This window comes from Accipiter gentilis, chromosome 1 (assembly GCF_929443795.1).
Source record: "Accipiter gentilis chromosome 1, bAccGen1.1, whole genome shotgun sequence".
Taxonomy (NCBI): Eukaryota; Metazoa; Chordata; class Aves; order Accipitriformes; family Accipitridae; genus Astur; species Astur gentilis.
Genome location: NC_064880.1, coordinates 32,229,715 through 32,246,821, shown reverse-complemented (window position 1 = coordinate 32,246,821; position 17,107 = coordinate 32,229,715). Strand labels below are relative to the sequence as shown.

The window sequence follows — 17,107 nt, the reverse complement described above, 5'->3', positions numbered from 1 at the left end:
TTCTCTAAACTGTTGTAATCCCAGATAAAGCCTAAAGATTATTCTGCTATTTTTCTTTTAAATTGTATTTCTAGTGCATACAAATTCATTTAAGTTCTGTTGAACAGATGCAAATATAACAGAAACTGAGATTGGGAGGCACTTCAAGGTGATAATCTACAGATATGGTCTTGATTTAAATGGGACAGAATCAGAACATATGGAGTAAATTTAATTGTCCTACCTTGATTGAACACAATCGGGATGCAGACACTTCTGTTACTCTTTTGTATTTGCTTCCCAGGAGGTTAGGAGTGTAGCTTCTGTCACTATAGAGCTCTACTTGAAAGAAGGTAAAAACATTGTTCCCTAAGGAAAAAGCAAAAGCAGGTGCATCATAAACCTGCCTGTACTGTTGCAAACACACGTATAGCACATATAAACTACAACAAATGAAACAGTCCATCTTTGTAATAAATTGAAATACATCGTGCACATACGGATGAAAGACAAAGCCTATGATATTCCACTAAAATGTGAAAATACAGTACCACTTGGGAGAAAAAAATCTTTGAAGATAGGTCTTTCCACCTCCAATCCTTACCCCAATTTCTGTTTACCCAGGTTTCACCCTATTTCTGTGACAGATCAGTCCCCTTTTTCTTCTTGCCTCCTCCCTTTCATTTCCCTCACTTCTCGGCCCAGTGTCCTCACCCTGCCATATTGTCTCCTATTATACATCTTCTCCCTATATGGTGCCCATGGTGTTCTGTTCCTCAGTTCCCTGTTCAGTTCTCCATTTCATCCTTCTTGGTCAGTCCACCCAAGCTTCCTTCTTACCCCAGTTCCAGAAGAAACACCCACTCCTTCTCTTGTCTGTCTTTGAGCTGCATCTTCATCTTCCTCCCCTCCTGCCTGCATAGCTTGCTTTCAAAACAGGCAAGTTCTTCTTTTAGTTGCTTGGTACTAGCAAAGGGTGGAAGATGGTCACTGGACAGAGAAGTTCCCTTCTCAGCTCAAAGCCCAGTCCAGGCATGACCTATGTGCCTAACCTGCTAAGATGCCCATGACAACTCATGTAGTTCTTACTGACTATACACTAACTGTAATTGCATTTAGCAGACTTGGACTTCTCCAATTTCTGGCTGATTCTCAAGAGGAAGGCAACTGGCACATAACTGATGTAAAAGAACCCTCATGTTCAATCTTTGTTCCAAAGATGGAGAGATGTTTACATATACTGAAAGGCAAAGTGACCTGTATTAACAATAGCAATGTTTAGTATTTTTATAATATGTATATACGGTCTATTTCCAAGGTTGTTCAACCACCCATTATGAAGACACTCTATGAAGAAGAAATGGTTTATGTATGAACTATCTACTATTATCACTGCTGTTACAAACAGCATACCCTAAGGTATATTTTGCTTAAAATAATTACAAAATACAGCCAATACCACTACATTAATTTAGCAGCTATACAATTTATTGCATTCACACAAAAAGAAAAAGCAATCTGTTCTGTACAGAAGGAAATAAAACTCTCTTGCTTTGATCCTGGAAATAACCCAGTGTGCTGGTTTTGGCTGGGGTAGAGTTAATATTCTTCTTAATTTTCTTCTTAAACCATAACACCCAGCCAGCAAACTTTACTGCAAATGTTTGTATATATAGCTCCTGTGGAAAGTGCTTAATTATCTACTATGCCCAGGAAAAAGGGGAAATGAGGCATATGTCAACAGATCAAAGAGCACACCAGAGCACTGAATAAAGATCACACCATAAATCAAAATGAAGTAGCAAAATTTGTGTTAAGTGATTTCCACTAGTGTTTAATACAAATTTCAGGATGGTTTGTTACAAATTTTTAGTCATTATCTAACATCAGAATCTGCAGATTAGTCGAGTCACAAGGAACAGACAAGCAAAAGGACAAAACAAGAAACTTTTCCCTAGTGTCACTAGAGTTCCTGCTATCTCTCCGTCTGCCCTGCATTTTGGTTGTCCTCTTCAGATTCAGTGGATTTGTAGATATGGTACAACCACCTGCCCTGGTTTTACTGGAAAAAAACCCAACATTTTTTATATGAGAATTGTTATTGTCTAGAAACTTCAGAATTAGTGTAGCAAAAACAGTTGGTCACTTTCTTGCTTAAAAACTAAGCACTGTCTAAACCAGTAAGTACCATTCTCATGTATCCCTCTACATAAATGTAATGCAATAACAGTGGAGATGGGCTAAAAGTACACACTATTGATAAAGCGAGCCAAAGTTCAATTCTAAGATTATATTTCTCTAATTGACATTTGTATATATTCACAAGTCTGCTTTACCAGCATAGGAGGTCATGCTGAACGAAAAAAAAAACCCAAAAAACCAAACCCGCAAACCAAAAAACATTTTAAATTAACAATTAAAATGTTTAATATTATATAATGTGTGCTTCCATAAATTTATATAATTAGAGATTTCAGGTACATATCTGATTAAAGAAGTAACTTCAGATTTCAAAAGTGAAACTTACAGCCTTTTCTATACTGGGCACAATTTGTTTGCAATACCCTACTTTTTCTTTCCCCCAGATATTAATTAACAATAAGTCATTTTAAACTACATTTCCTATATAGTTGTCCATGTCTCTAATTTATTTCAGTAGTTCTACTTGCCTTTCTTTTGCCAATATTGTAATATTAGTTTCCCCACTAATACACATAATTTGAAAGTATTTTAAAAACATGTCCTTGATTAAGCTTTTTGAAAACTGAAATGTCACGAAGCCAAAATACAGAAAGTCCTACTCAGATTGGAAAGTTCTTATTGGGAACGATGCCTTTGCCCATTTCCCCTTCTATCAATCTTACAACTGTTCAGATTAGTACAGTTCACTTTACAGCGGATATTCTACAAATAGTAGCTGATCTTACTACTTCTAAAACAGGCACCACTATTCTAAGAGGCAGCCAATACTTATGCTGCAAGGTGTGGAAGAGAAACAGCTAATTTTGCTCAAGGCCATAAGAGAATCCAGGGTTTGGTTTCTTCTGATGTCACATTTTTGTTAAACGAACAACAGAGCACATTAAAATCACACCAGTACCAACATATCAGTGTGAAAGCCAACGCAAACATTTCACTAGCCTCTACACATGGAAAATCTACATCACACACATAAATAAGACTGCATGATGCTCAAGAGCTTATCAACCCCCTGGAAAATTCTACAACTGAAAATGCTTTCTACTAGACTAAGAGCTATGCATACTCAGAAGTCACAAGTAATAGCACAGGGTAGCAATCTAATTAAAATATAAGTAGATATTTATTTACATTTCCCGTGCAGATGCTACAGTCTTTTAAGACTTAGGCCTTGAAGAAACACAGCTATGTTTTAACCTTTGATTTATACCACAAGAGTTTTATTGCAGGTTACAATAATACCATTGCTAACCAAAGCTTCCTAAGCCACTTAATTCATAAAACAGTATCTTACTCTAATGGGAGTTTAGAATATACCAGAAACGCAGGATCAGATCCTACCTTCAAAGACCCCTTACTGCATCTCATTCTTGAAACATATTTGGGTTTATAGAAATTAAGCAGGTCCCTCATCTTGCCAAAGGGAATGAAGATCCTTAGCATCTAAATTTAAATATTTTTTTTTCTAGAACACAATCAGTTCGAGGTAGCTTAGCAGCTAACAACTTGCAAAAAAAAAAAAAAAAAAAAAAAAAGGTTGTCATCTGTGACATGCTTACCTTTCAGACTAAAACAAAAGCAAAAAAAGAGACTTTGAGAGTGTCACTATATTAAAGGGACTCAAAACTGCATGCAAGTTATAAATTACATGCATTCAGTAAGAGATTTATTTTATTCATTCACATTTCTTGTCCTCTCCTCCTTGTGGCTAAGTGATTGTAAAATTACATTTAAATAGCAGATGAGGCATCTTCAAATACTTTAAATTCTCAACAGCCTCAGTATTATGGTCTGCATCTGAAAACAGTGTTTGCAGTTTGGTTTTCTTCTTAAAAGCACTTGACATAGTAGTGTAGTCCTGTCCTTTTGCTGTCTCTCCACTGGGTCAATACAAAAACATAGTGTCTTTTTTTCTAAGACTCAAGCTCTAAGAAAGCAACATCTCTCAGTTAACAGCAAAAATATCTCAGCTGCTATGTAGATTGCCATTTTGGTGTGATTACATTACCCTGTAACAATATTAATAAAATGTACTCTGGACTACTCTTTTTGCTCCTCCCTCTAGCGTATCTGACATATCCTAAAAATAATGCTTGTATTTATCCAGGCAAATGTTAAGTATTTGGTTTCAGCACTGTTTTGGCATTTTGGTAATTCTTTTCTATATGGTGTTCAGTTTACAACCTACAGCACTTTAAATATAATGTATGTGTCACTAAGCTGTTACAAAAATGAGTTTGACATGTTTCTGATGAGCATGTAGATAGCAAGTGGAGACTTCAGAGGAGTAAGTCACAGTGGAGGATGCCAATCACTGACTAATCTGATACCTATGCATATCACGTGCAGTTAGTATGTAATGATAACTTACATGCAAATCAGAAAGATTTTGTCTTCATTATTTATGCACCAAAGAATTTCCCCCCAAAGAGGAAATACAGTTGCAAGACACACAGTGCTTAAAAAAGACATGACTCGGAAATTAACACAGCACAGCCTGTAGGGATAGTGAGAACAGATATTCTGTTTCTCCAAATCTCTGAAACAATTGTGCTTCAGCCTAAAACTTTCTACATATTGTGAATTTCAGCATGAACAAGATACATATTTATACTTAGTGACTATTCATATTCAAGGAAGTAAAACAGTGCCTGGTCACAGTTATGACTAGATTAATGTATATCCCTTTATTGCATATAAAGCAGAAGTCAGAAATGCACTCCCTCCCGCCTCCCCCCCCACCCCACCCCGATCATTTTCACACACATACATTTACAGAAAATCAGGGAAATGTTTTCAGTTCAATATATTTCTCCTTTTCAGTGGCTAACACAAGATTTGTAGGAAATATACATATTCAAATTTGCTTCAGTTTCTGGAGTTCATAGTACAATTATCTATAAGGATGCCTTTCAGTGGTTTCTTCAGGATTATTCAGAGATAGCAGCAATGGTTTTTGGAACTTGCTTTGTATCCAAACTCGTTGCATTTTCACTTTTTTCTTCCTGTTTACTTGTAATCGCCGATCAACTAAATTCTGTACTTCAGTTAATCCAGCCAAGTTGAACATGTTCCATACCTCATCTGTTTTCTCATATGAAGAATTATTGTAATTAAAAAAACCAGACATTTGTAGAATGTAGTAATTAACAACCTGCAGTTCAACCAAAGATGGAACTAAATCTGTTTTGCGATTTGAAAGATCAAGGAAACTGCCTGTAAGAAGTCTTCTGTTAGAAATTCATTTTCACAGCTCTCTATTTATATTACAGTAAAAAAATGTTATGTTGAGACCCAAACCACATTGGTTATTACTCATAGCATTCATAGATCCCCTTTCTTCAGAGAGTTCAGTGTCCCAGAGTTGAGGAAAACAAATGTGTGTCATGTTACCAAGGTAAAGTTATTTCACCTGTCAAATGACAATCCACACACTTATGCCAATATAATTATCTCCTTGTCAGTCACCACTGGAAAACTTTAAGCTTCTTTGTCATGAGTAAGCGCAAAACAAGACATTTAAAAACTGAGAAGGCTCTTTGAATTCAAGTTATTTCCCATACAAGTCCCAGATCCTCCTTCTCACTTCTAAAATTACACAGGCTGGGATAAATCCTGATCCATCTCTATTGCTTACAGTCTAGGTTGCAAAGGGTAAAAAAAAAAAAAAAAAAGTATTGTAATGGTCACTTTCACAATTTCCAGTAGCTGGCTAAAACACACCAGTCTAAACTGAGTGCCAAGAGAACCAAGTCAGTGGACAGGCAAAGAGCAATAAAAAGTGCAGCCTCACAGCTCAGTTTCAGCAAAGCAGAACAAAATATCAGAGCACTGCTACCAACTGTCCTTCCAAGCATGTTTATCTCAATTTTAAAGAAATCAAGTACATCTTTAAATAACAGAATTTGAGCATACCATTAGATACAAGATGCTTAGACAAACAGAAATTGCCAGTGATGTCTTGAAGAAATCTTGCAGGCCCCAGACACAACAAGTGTACACATAAAGGGAATTATTTTCTTACAACACTTAGATTTGGGCTTTGTAAAAGCAGAGTACTAAAAAAAAGCCAATAAAACTTTCTTTAAATTTCTATTCTAAGATGAGCTTTTATAACACAAATCATCTTGAGATACACTCAACCCTTTCTATAAAACTATACCATTTCATACCTTTGGTAAAGAAATATACTCTGGTTCCATCTCCTCGTACATAAAAATTTTCTGACAGGCAATGACCTAAGAAATTAGAGCAGTAATGAAAAAGGACATAGCACTTTTTTCAAAAACAACTTAAAATGAATAGTGAACTACAGAAGCATTCAGGAATTACCTTTTTTAAAACGAAGCTGAGCTGTATCGTATCTTCCATAGTCTCGAAATAACAACATTCCTCCAGGTTTCAGTAGTTTAGCCAACCTATTTACAACCCCTTGCATCCTTAGAAAATAGATGGGATACTGGTGAAATTTGCAAACATAACTGGTTTTTTCTAGATGCTTGGAATATACATAGATTTCCAAAAATACAGTGAGAAGATGTGTCTATATTTACTATAAAAAGGCCAGGCACTAGTGAAAAGGAAGAACTCTTTACAAAAAAGCCTCTATACCAAAAATTTAAAAGGAACTGTAAGGGAACACAAACTGGAAAGAGAAAAGGAGCCCGTTTCCTTCACTTGAACAGAACCTCAAGGATGGATTAAAACACAGTTTTTGAGTATATGGGTCATATGGGTCAGGCAGATATACAACAAACAATGAATGAACAGTTAGCTATGTGCTTTGGTGAGCTAGACTGAGCCTTCTTGCTGTACATAGCACAATCAAGAGCCTTGAAGGCCGACAAAAAACTTACCTGATTTCTTTATGGGGGTACTGATCATACACACAAAATCAGTATCTCCACACCTAATGGTTGAGGATGGAAAGAAGAATCTGAGTAGTCCCTCAGGAGAGAAATCTGGCAGAACTCCATCTGGAGATATTGCTAGTTAGAGGAAAGTCTGCATCCTCCAAAATGCTGACAAGTTTGTGAATCTTGGTGGTATCTAACATCATCTCTTCCTTAACAAGATTACATCAGCCTGCTGTATGTATGATAGGAACAAGTACCATACACAGTACTCTCTCCCCTTCACTAGACCAGAGCATCTTCATTCTCACTTTTTAACTTTACCTTGGAGCTTCTTATAAATACATTTGCATTACTCTGCAAAATACATTGCTAATGAATAATGGCTTGGGTTTGCCTCACTCTTTCAGAATAAACCAAAGGAGTCAGGTTTTACACATTCATGAAAGACCACAAAAGGCAGTCTGCACCTGGCAGGCTGCAAGGTACAAAAGTCCACTTGCCTAATTCAACCCTTCCTCCCACAGGGAAGCTGATAAACCATGTAGAATATGTGAAGCCAGAGTCAAATGCAAAATGAATGGAAAGGCAGGGTGCTGAATCTGAAAAGAGCTAAAGAAGAGTAAGTTCTACTTAAGTATACAAAATCAGCATACCATTACTGTGTGCCAAGAGAACATCCTTACACCATGCCTGTCTCTCAGGTGGCCTTGCCCTTTTGCCCCAAGAATGTCAGAACTCAGGCACTAATGCAATTTAGTCTTTATACAACAGCAGTGCTGGCACCTTACCTTAATTTTAAGGGACAGAATTAGGAGGTAGTTCAGCAGAAAATAAAATCATATCTCCAAACAAACAAACGAACGAACAAACAAGAACAAAAAGCAGCATACACTTTTTAGGCATGGAATTCCCTTAGAGGAAGCCAAGTGCTTTAAAAGTTGTCCTCTTTGCTCATGGTCAACACAGGCAACAAAGTATGCTGCCACAGACAGAAAAGGTAGCACCACTTAAGAATAAAAGACTGTTCCAAGGCAGGTAGTTGTGCACAAAATTAGCCTTTGCCTATATAAACATAAGTTTTGTGCACATGGAAAAGAAGTTTACATACACAAGAAGAGAAAGTGCTTTGAGAAGTCACATCCCGTAGGACTAAAGCACAGTAATTATATAGCTTGAAGAAAATTTAATACCTTTCAAATTCTGCAACCAACTTTTAGAGGGGCCTTCTAGCAGAATTGAAGTGTGTTAAAAATGGTGTACAAAAGTAGCAACTATCAAAAACTAAACACAATAGCCTGAAGAGAAATCACTAAGGAACAATTGTGCTGAATACAAATCTGTCCCTCTCGTGTATTTTCCAGGTGTCCACAGTATGTAAGTTCTGCATCATCGCTCTCTCAGTTTTCTTTTCCATTTCCCACTTTCAAAGTTTCCAGAAAAAATGCATACTGAGCAAGATGAATCTGGATTACATTTGTCTTTATGCAGTCATTTTAATTCTACGAGATGACAGTAATGACTAACAAATCTTAGGAAAGTGGGTCTTACAACACAGATAATTACACGGAAATCTTTATGTGTGTATACACTCACACACACACAAAAGCATCCATGTCAGCCTTTAGATGCTGACATGGGGAGGAAAAAACAAACAAAACAAAACACCCCCCCCCCCCCCCTCTGAAAAGTCTAATAGGAAAAGATCCACAGAAATTCTGACACAACATCTGATTACTGCTTCTACAGGCAAAGCGATTGAATGAATGCCTCTCTATTGTCCGATTTCTTCATGGCAGCATCACCACTGTTACAGAGATCTGAAATCTACTGCTTGAATTGTTTTTGAAATCTGGATCCAGGCTTTGCATGACTCGTGCTCATGTCTGAACAAACAGGAAAGAGTAATATCTTATATGGGAAAGATTTTTCTGTAAAGCTAATCATTAATAACTTAGGCAGGGAAACAGTTCTCAGACTTAGGCAAATACTGTTCTGTTTGCCAAGCCCATTTTAATGACATTCTTAAAGTAATAAATGTATTACCACATTTACAGCATGTATTTCCCTTCATGTGATCTAGTTAAAGGAAAAGTCAAGGAGTTTTAACTTACATGCCCTCTTTTGCATTTTTCCCATTTAAAAAAGGGCATTTTCACAATCAGCCAGCCTTAACAGTCATAAAGTTTGGTTCATTAGACATTGAGAGGCATTAGTAACAAGGCTAACAGCATTCAACATAAGACTGTGCATGAAAATTAGATCAAGTTTTCTTAATCCAAACAAGTTATAGAATTCTGAATGCATTTTGGTTCAAAGGACCTGCGTGTAAGCATTTGCGTGTGGCTATATCAGCAACCTAAGCCTTTATCAACAAATTGTAAGGTGTTAAATCATGAATGTTTGGTTTTGATCACTAAAAATAATTTCCTTCTAGAAGACTAGCAGTCTCTTTTTTTAATTTCTAATTTTCTAGAATCACTGTCACTTTTAATAGGCATGTATTTAGTTACAATATACCCCTTGTATTTTGATGGAGACAAGAGACTCACTAATGAATTAGCCTGACCAGCTTTTCTCTTGAAGCCTGAAAACGGGAAACAGCATTTTAAATACCTCGTTTTATATATATATTGTAGCTTACTAAATAATAAATTAAAGATTCATCATCTTCTTTTGCTTGCTATTCTTGAAAACCTCCAGCGATAAAAGAGATTTAACCCATTTGCTTTGCCCTTTAGTCTTCATTTACCTGTCAGGATGAATAGTAGAGAGCACAAAGACAAGGAGAATGACATCCAGGATCTCATCTGGAAAAGGATAGGGTAAAGCATCATCACACACATCATGAACAAAGGCAGAACACCAGGCTGAATTGTAGGATGAATGTGACTGTCAGGAAAAAGATGAAAAGAGGCACAGAGAGAACAGTAGTAGTTAATACGTTTACTGTGACTCAAGAAACTTTTTTCTTCAATTATTCAGCATTGTAAAACATCTCATATAAAAGCCTATTCTGTCTGGTATCTTACTCAAGCTGAGAAGCAAGCTCACTGGTGGTATTCATTCCTCTCTACATAGAGTAAGACTTTGTTCTTTGGAATATTGAAAACTTCAGTTAAAAGTTGTCAAAGCCATCACATTCTTTTTCATGAAGACAGCTTCCTCGCAGCCTCCTGAATTACAGGCTTATAAGGTACTCTAAAGTGAGCATATGAATTACCTTTACCAGCTCCACTGCTCCTGAAGCAAAATCACAACAGTATAGAAAGGTTCCAGGTGTATTGCTAGGAAAACAAAACCAACATCAGTTAAAAAATTATAATTGTAAAAGATGAAAGTCTACATCAGTGTTCACTGAACTACAGAGGCCCCTTTGGGGTTCTCCACAGGTTTGATCAAGCATGCTTTATTGATGTCTAGCACATGGAAAGCCACATAGGTTGTAATGAACCAATAGGGCAGACAAATTCGTAAGAATACCAACAGGCAGTTAGTATAAAAAGGAGAGTTACAGCCTTGTTGGGGAGGAAGTGAAAAGGAAAAGAAAGAAGGTCACAGAGGGCTGTCGGGTTTGATGACAATGTCCTGGTGTTGTATTACAAAAATGCACATTAAAAGGTCACATTTTCTTACAGAAGTACTGCATTAAGTCTCTATCATTAGCCCATGTATGCAGTTTAATTAGCAATATGATTTGGGCAGGGGTGGGGTGTTGCAAAAGTCATCCACAGTTCTGTAAAAGCTTGAGTTCCCATGTGCCACCTTACTGTGGTTTTGATTAGATTAAGCAGTATTGTTTCCCTCCATTATCCCCTTTGTTTTGTAAGCCAAGATGAATAAGAATTTCCTGTAGCACTGTTTTCCCTTCCTTTTCCATCCAAGACTAAGCCAGCTGCAAAATTTCCTCATACCATTCATCAGACACTAGTAACTCTAGGGAGAAATTTTTTTCACCTCCGAAAAATTCATTTAAGAGAAACTGAGCAAGCCCCTCAAAACCTACTGAGGGATGACCTCATGGTCAACTCATGATCATTTAATCTCTCAAAAAATATTTGAGGTTTTGGACAGACGGTTTCTTTAGAAAGGGAATCAATAAACTCTGGCAGTGACTATAAGACCTTATAGTATACACAGCTGAGTCAGTGACCTCTCTCTGAGGGCTCAACAGGAGAACGCTTGTGGACCAAAACACATTCCATCCATGTTGCTGAGCAAAACTTTTATTAGCTCTGTGCCCACCACAAGAGTTGATGTGACGACAAGAGCCAGGTTTTGGACCCAGCCAGTCACTTGCAAAAGGTTAAGCTGATTACCTAATTGACTTGTTAGGATGTTATTTCAATTTTTTTAGAGCAGAATAGGAGCTATGTAGAAAGTCAACTTAAAACAAAGACACAGCTTGATCTGGATGGTGATTTCATGATGCACTGCATTAAAAAGCAGTAACTTAAAATTTAAGGGGGACAGGGGGAATCAGTTTAAAAGTTACAAACCCAAGTGGAAATTTTTTTTGTAGCCAGGGTACACTCATACTTGACACTGGCTTCTTTTTATATGTATAAAAAAGGCAATTTTTATATTAAATTCAGAGTTAAACCAATTGCGCTATAAAGCCAGGCCTGCTAAGAGATAAGACATGTTTCCATCAGATCACATACAAGACAAATGTGTGAGTTGTTCAACGTACCAACCAATGTGATTGACTGAAGGATTTGCATAAGAATAGAGATCTCCAGGAAAAATACCTAATGAGTGGATTCTTAATTATTAGAAATGCCAACCTATGACTAATGCCTCCTGTGAGGAAAACACAAAAGTTTGTCTCACCTTTTTTAATACAGCCACATGATATCTTTTCCTTACATAGTGTTACTTTCTAAACTCTTCATATGAAACAGGGTTCTCCTTTCATTACATGCTGTCTAAAGCAAAGCATTTGTTGCGGGATGAAGATGCATTGCTAACACTAATAGGTTTCATGTATGACCCTGGTGCATCACTCAATTCTTCCTGCGTTCTGTTTCCATATCTGCAAAATGGAGTATTTTTATAAAGTGGTGATGCTAGCAACCAGAATTGATTTGTAGAATCATGAGCTGTACCATAATCAAGCTCTTGGAGGCATGAATAAGAAGAAATCTATTTCAGCCCTTGATACATACACAGCCTTTCCAATAAAACCTTCCTGCCTACACGGAAGGGAGGACATGCAATCATAACAGCTTCTTCTAAAACTGGAAGCTAAGTGGATTAAGATGTTTCAAGGAATTAAGTAATACAGTACAGGACTTGTGCCTTCCCTGACACTAAAACCTGAAGCAATATGACAAAGTGTACCAGCCAAATTCAGAAATAATACAACTTCTTACCAGCAGATCACAAACCATTACCTACTGTCTCTGATTTTGGCCTTTTGAAGAGATACCTGGTAGCTTTACAGTGACATATAAAACAAGAGAATATTTCACGTGCCTGAAATTAACTACAATAAATCAGTCTGAATGCACCTGAAAACAAACCTTGTCAGCAAATATGGTCCCCCCAAGACTAGGGTTGACCAGTATGAGAAGTATCTTGTACTGATGCTACCAACATTATCTGCGGTCTGCAAGCAATCAGAATTTCAGGGCTGTAAAACAGTCCACTCAACACTTCCTGCAGCACTGGTCTAGCATCAACATTTGAAGAAAATGAACAAGATGAGACTAGAACTTTCATATTTGAAAATCCAGCGCTACATACCATAGAACTTTCAAAATAGGAAAGACACTGTTTCCAGCACCACAACCAACCTAAAATCAGAAGAGAAACAAAAAGTTAAAATATTTTTATCTTTGTCTTAAATTAGTTAGTAGGTAGGACCCATTAGACTTGAAGCTATGTTGGACAGAAAAGGTATAAACAGCTCATACCACAATTTTCAAATCATTTCTGTGATCACATTTCTCCTCAATGTCTTTCTAAAGTTAAGAGAGAATCCTTCTCTCAAACTGCATAGGAAAATGTAATATTCTTGTACAATTTCACCATTTGGCAAGAATGCATTGAGTAGTTGCACTTTAAGACAGAGTACTTTAAGAACAAAGCACCTTAAGACATCACTTTCCTTAGGAAATTAGAAACTCAGCTTCCAGTGAAAATGGAATCTGACAATCTAGCCCTAAATTCTGATTTGGGAGAAACTTTAAAAGGGAAAACAAAGCCCAGATCCTAGGTTTCTCTGAAAGTTTCTACCATAAATGAATGTAGTGTGTCGAATTCTAAATGTTTACTTTCTTGATACTTACTAAGTATCTTTATCAGGCTTTTCAGCAATTAAGTGGATTTCTATATGACAGGTAGTACATTTGCCATGCATTACCTCTAATATTCTGTAAGTGGCATCACTACCAGGGAAGGATTCTAGCCTGCCAAGTTCTTCTCCACAGTTTTTACCCTGAGGATTGTCAGTAAGAGATTTTGCTTGGTTTTTATTATAAACATATCCTTGTACAGAAGCAGAACCACCTCCATAATTTTTCTTCCAATATTTTTCTCCTTCCTCAGACATTTCATTTTTGTGTGAAAAACTGTTGGTACTGTTTATTTTTGTGTGTTCTGAAGATCTTTGTTCTGTTTGCAACTCTTCTCGCCTTTTTTCTGGAAGAATTTCTGGGAACTCCAGAAACAGCCAATTGCGATCCTTGAAAAAGTTATTTTTATGAGTCTTGTAAAATTCATTCCAATATTTACTGGCTTCTCTCTCATATTTATCTGTAATTAAAACAAAACAAAAACTTGGTGAATATGAGCTTAGCTACAAAATACTGCAAAGCAACATGGAATTTGGACCCTAAATTTACAGTTTAAAAAATCTGTAGTTTCCCACATTGTACACGTTTAAATAAAAACATAAGTATTTGGGGTCTTACCTTGATCTGTACGCAAAATAACTGCCATGAGGGTTCAATTACATTTTATGTCACTTAGGATGCTTTCTGCATCTTTTTTTTTTTTTCTGTGAACTGGAGTGATAATTGCTACTGCATAGCCAATACACAGTAATTCATTCTTAACCACTCAATAACGCAGTTTTGACAGAAAATAACAATACAGTCAGAAGCAACATACTGGCTTTCTTACTTTCAAATTACTTCAAAGTCTTACAATAGACCTTTTTGTTAACTTTTAATTCACAAAACATTCTAACTGAATGTTAGAATGTCAAAGAATAGGACTGAAAGGGATTTCACCCAGTCAGGGAATTAATATCTGTTCTCCACAGGAATTTGTCCAACTTATTCTTAAAATACCACCTTTCATATAGGTTTGACAACTTTCTTCAGGAATATATTACAGTCCTTCACCATCTGTACAGTTAGAAACCTTTTCCTCTACTCAACCTGACATTTTCTTATTGCAATTTAAGTGCACTAATTCTTGTCCCATTAACCAAGCAGATAAAGCAAAGATTACTCACTTCTCTTTGCAACACCTATTTACTTATTTGAAGTCTTTTACTATGTCTCCCATAAACAATCTCTTTTCTAGATTGTCTAAACCTAACTCTCTTCTTTTTTCCACAGAAGTTATGATTTTTAGATTTCCAATAATTTTCATTTTTCTTCTCTAGATTCTCTCCAATTGATTTACTACTTTTTGGTGTTGTATTCTGGTGAAGGCATTATCAACGCAGAGCAAAAGGAATATTTTACAAGGTTTACAGGCTGTAATCCTGTTTATAACTCCCACCTTGCCATTTTGCAACAGCATGACACTGCTGATTCAGCTGGTGATTCACCACAGCTCTCAGATCTCCTGCAAAATGACTACCTAGCCAGTTGTTCCAGAACCTAGTATTTTTTCAAGGAATTATTCCTAAGCAATGTATTCTGCACTTATTTTTAGCAATTTTATGTCTTTCAGATCCTTTTTTTTTTCCCCACTGTCCAGATCTTTCTGAATCCTAATCCCAACCTTCACCAACTTGAAACATCTCTTCACTTAGTATCATCTTCAAGTCTCCCATTTCCTGAGGTCACTAATGAAAACACCAAGCAGAACTGGACATGGAACAAAACACTTCTCTGCTCAGCCTTCCATTCTGAAAGGATCTCTCTAGGCATTCATTCATCCAAAAGCAGTTTCATTAGCTCTCGCTTGCCTAACTTGCTTATGAAAATGTCAAGTAAAGCAAGTCAGAAGCCTGACTAAGGATAAATTTCAGGACATCTGCTGTTTTTTCCTTATCCCCAGGGCTTGTAACCTTCTCCAAGAAGGAAATTAGCTTGATTTTACATGATTTATTCTTGAAAAATATTTGTTGGCCAGTATTCATCTCCTTTGTTCTTCCAAACCCAGTGTCTGCAAGCTCAGGATTATCTCTTCCAGTATTTTTCCAGGAATTGAAACTAATTATCTGACTCTACTCTTTTCCCACCTCCCTTTTAAAAAAAGTAAATATTCTCTTTTCTGCTTTCCCAGTCAGCCATGTACTCTATGGATGTACTTTGTAACCTGTTCTTTCTCAGTACAAGAACATGATCTTTCCTCCTTCTCACTAGCACTAATTGTGCTAGCCACTGGACTGCAGCTAACCCTTTCAAAGGAAGGCTGATAAAAAGATAAGAATTACAGCTTTTTCAATGTCTCTTTTGTTGATGGTTTTCCCTTCGTCATCCCTCCTAAGTACCAAACTAAATATTTTTCTTTTTTTTTCCCCTCATCCCCAAAGCATTTACAGAACTGTTTCTTGTTACCCTTGATGTCTCTTGCTAAGTGTACATCATATAACATGTTCCCTTTTTTATTTTGTCCCTACGCACTTACACTGACCCATTAATTCTTTTAATAAAAATGCAGAGTAATTATTAAGTAATTATTATTAAGTAGTTCTCCTCCTACTCTCATTTAAATCTTAACATACTACTTCCTAAATCGCTACAGCTTTTCAGAGATAAACAAGACTGAGAATTATCATTAGAGGCACAGATAGGCAGTAGGAAGTGGCAAGGAGGTGGCAGAATGCCTTGTCCTAGAAATCTGCATAATTTTTTAAATTTAACATTTAATATATCAAATTTTACTACTAAAGGGCAAGACCCAGCTATGCAGAGTAATTGTACAGACTTGTTTTATCATATAAGCGCCAAGTTGATTGAGGTCATATATACCAGATCTCAATAGTGTAAGTTGCACATTCATAGATTGCTCAGCTTCCGTATAAAAAACAAACCTTCTACCCAAAAGGTCCTTAAATCATTATCACCCCTTGTTATAGTCACTACTTTTCTACAAGTCTGCTCAGAACCCTTGTACTTGAATTCCCATCAAGTTTTCCAGATTTCAGAATTGAAGGAAAGCAATGGCTAAAGCCAGCCTCTCAAATTGTATTAATATGATATTACATAGGTTCAAGTGAAAGAACACTTCACTTTCCATTCTTTCACTGGTCGCTCCTGCACCACTGTGTAATAACCACACATGCAGTATTATTATCAATTTTCTGTTTCATTTTGTATATTTAAGTAGCCTGACTACTATATATTCCAAAGCATGTAAAATTACAAACCTAATAAGTGTACCACCTTCTGAGACAAAAAAATCCCTTACTTAGGCAACTGATTTTCCTCCGTAGCAGAATCTTTCAACACTAGCAGGCATGCCTGAGAAGAAACTGGTCATGCTAATAAGTAAACCAAATTCCTAAAGGTAGTATCATGAGTTCATTTGGTTTAACAAGGCTCACTAGAACTATTCTATTTTAGTGATATAATAGTATTGTTGAAATCTGTCTTGTCTTTTTCCCCTTACTGTACTTTCCAAGGCCCCAAAATAACCTGCTTGTTAACTTCAGTCTAGTTAAACTGTTTACACAAATAGGCCAAAAAGTACTTCCCCTTGCAGAATGAAGCTGAAGTTTTCTGAAGGAACTCTATCAGCAATGCTCACCTATTCAAGTTGTAAACAGAGGAGCAATCATTGGAAATGTCCTTGATTCTTGTATTTCTTGGCAATAGACACATGCCTGATTATTCCATTTCTCACCAGCACAAACTAAGTTCTAATTTATTGTAGATGAAGAATGAAAG

At 36.5% G+C, this 17,107-nt stretch overlaps 1 protein-coding gene across 9 annotated transcripts in view; it reads right to left on the bottom strand.

The window, feature by feature from the left end:
• METTL8 (methyltransferase 8, methylcytidine) overlaps positions 1-17,107 on the bottom strand; it is a 41,968-nt gene that overhangs the window by 12,215 nt on the left and 12,646 nt on the right. For 5 of the 9 annotated variants that reach the window (XM_049814148.1, XM_049814192.1, XM_049814165.1 and 2 more), the window contains 7 exons: positions 13,399-13,790; positions 12,780-12,829; positions 10,255-10,318; positions 9,784-9,923; positions 6,511-6,617; positions 6,351-6,416; positions 224-348 (listed from right to left, as the gene is read on the bottom strand). In XM_049814148.1, the coding sequence (XP_049670105.1) occupies positions 224-348; positions 6,351-6,416; positions 6,511-6,617; positions 9,784-9,923; positions 10,255-10,318; positions 12,780-12,829; positions 13,399-13,790 (944 nt within the window). Of the gene's footprint in view, positions 1-223; positions 349-1,445; positions 5,819-6,350; positions 6,417-6,510; positions 6,618-9,783; positions 9,924-10,254; positions 10,319-12,779; positions 12,830-13,398; positions 13,791-17,107 lie in introns of those variants that run through there. The other 4 variants (XM_049814156.1, XM_049814201.1, XM_049814207.1 and 1 more) reach the window with 4 other exon arrangements.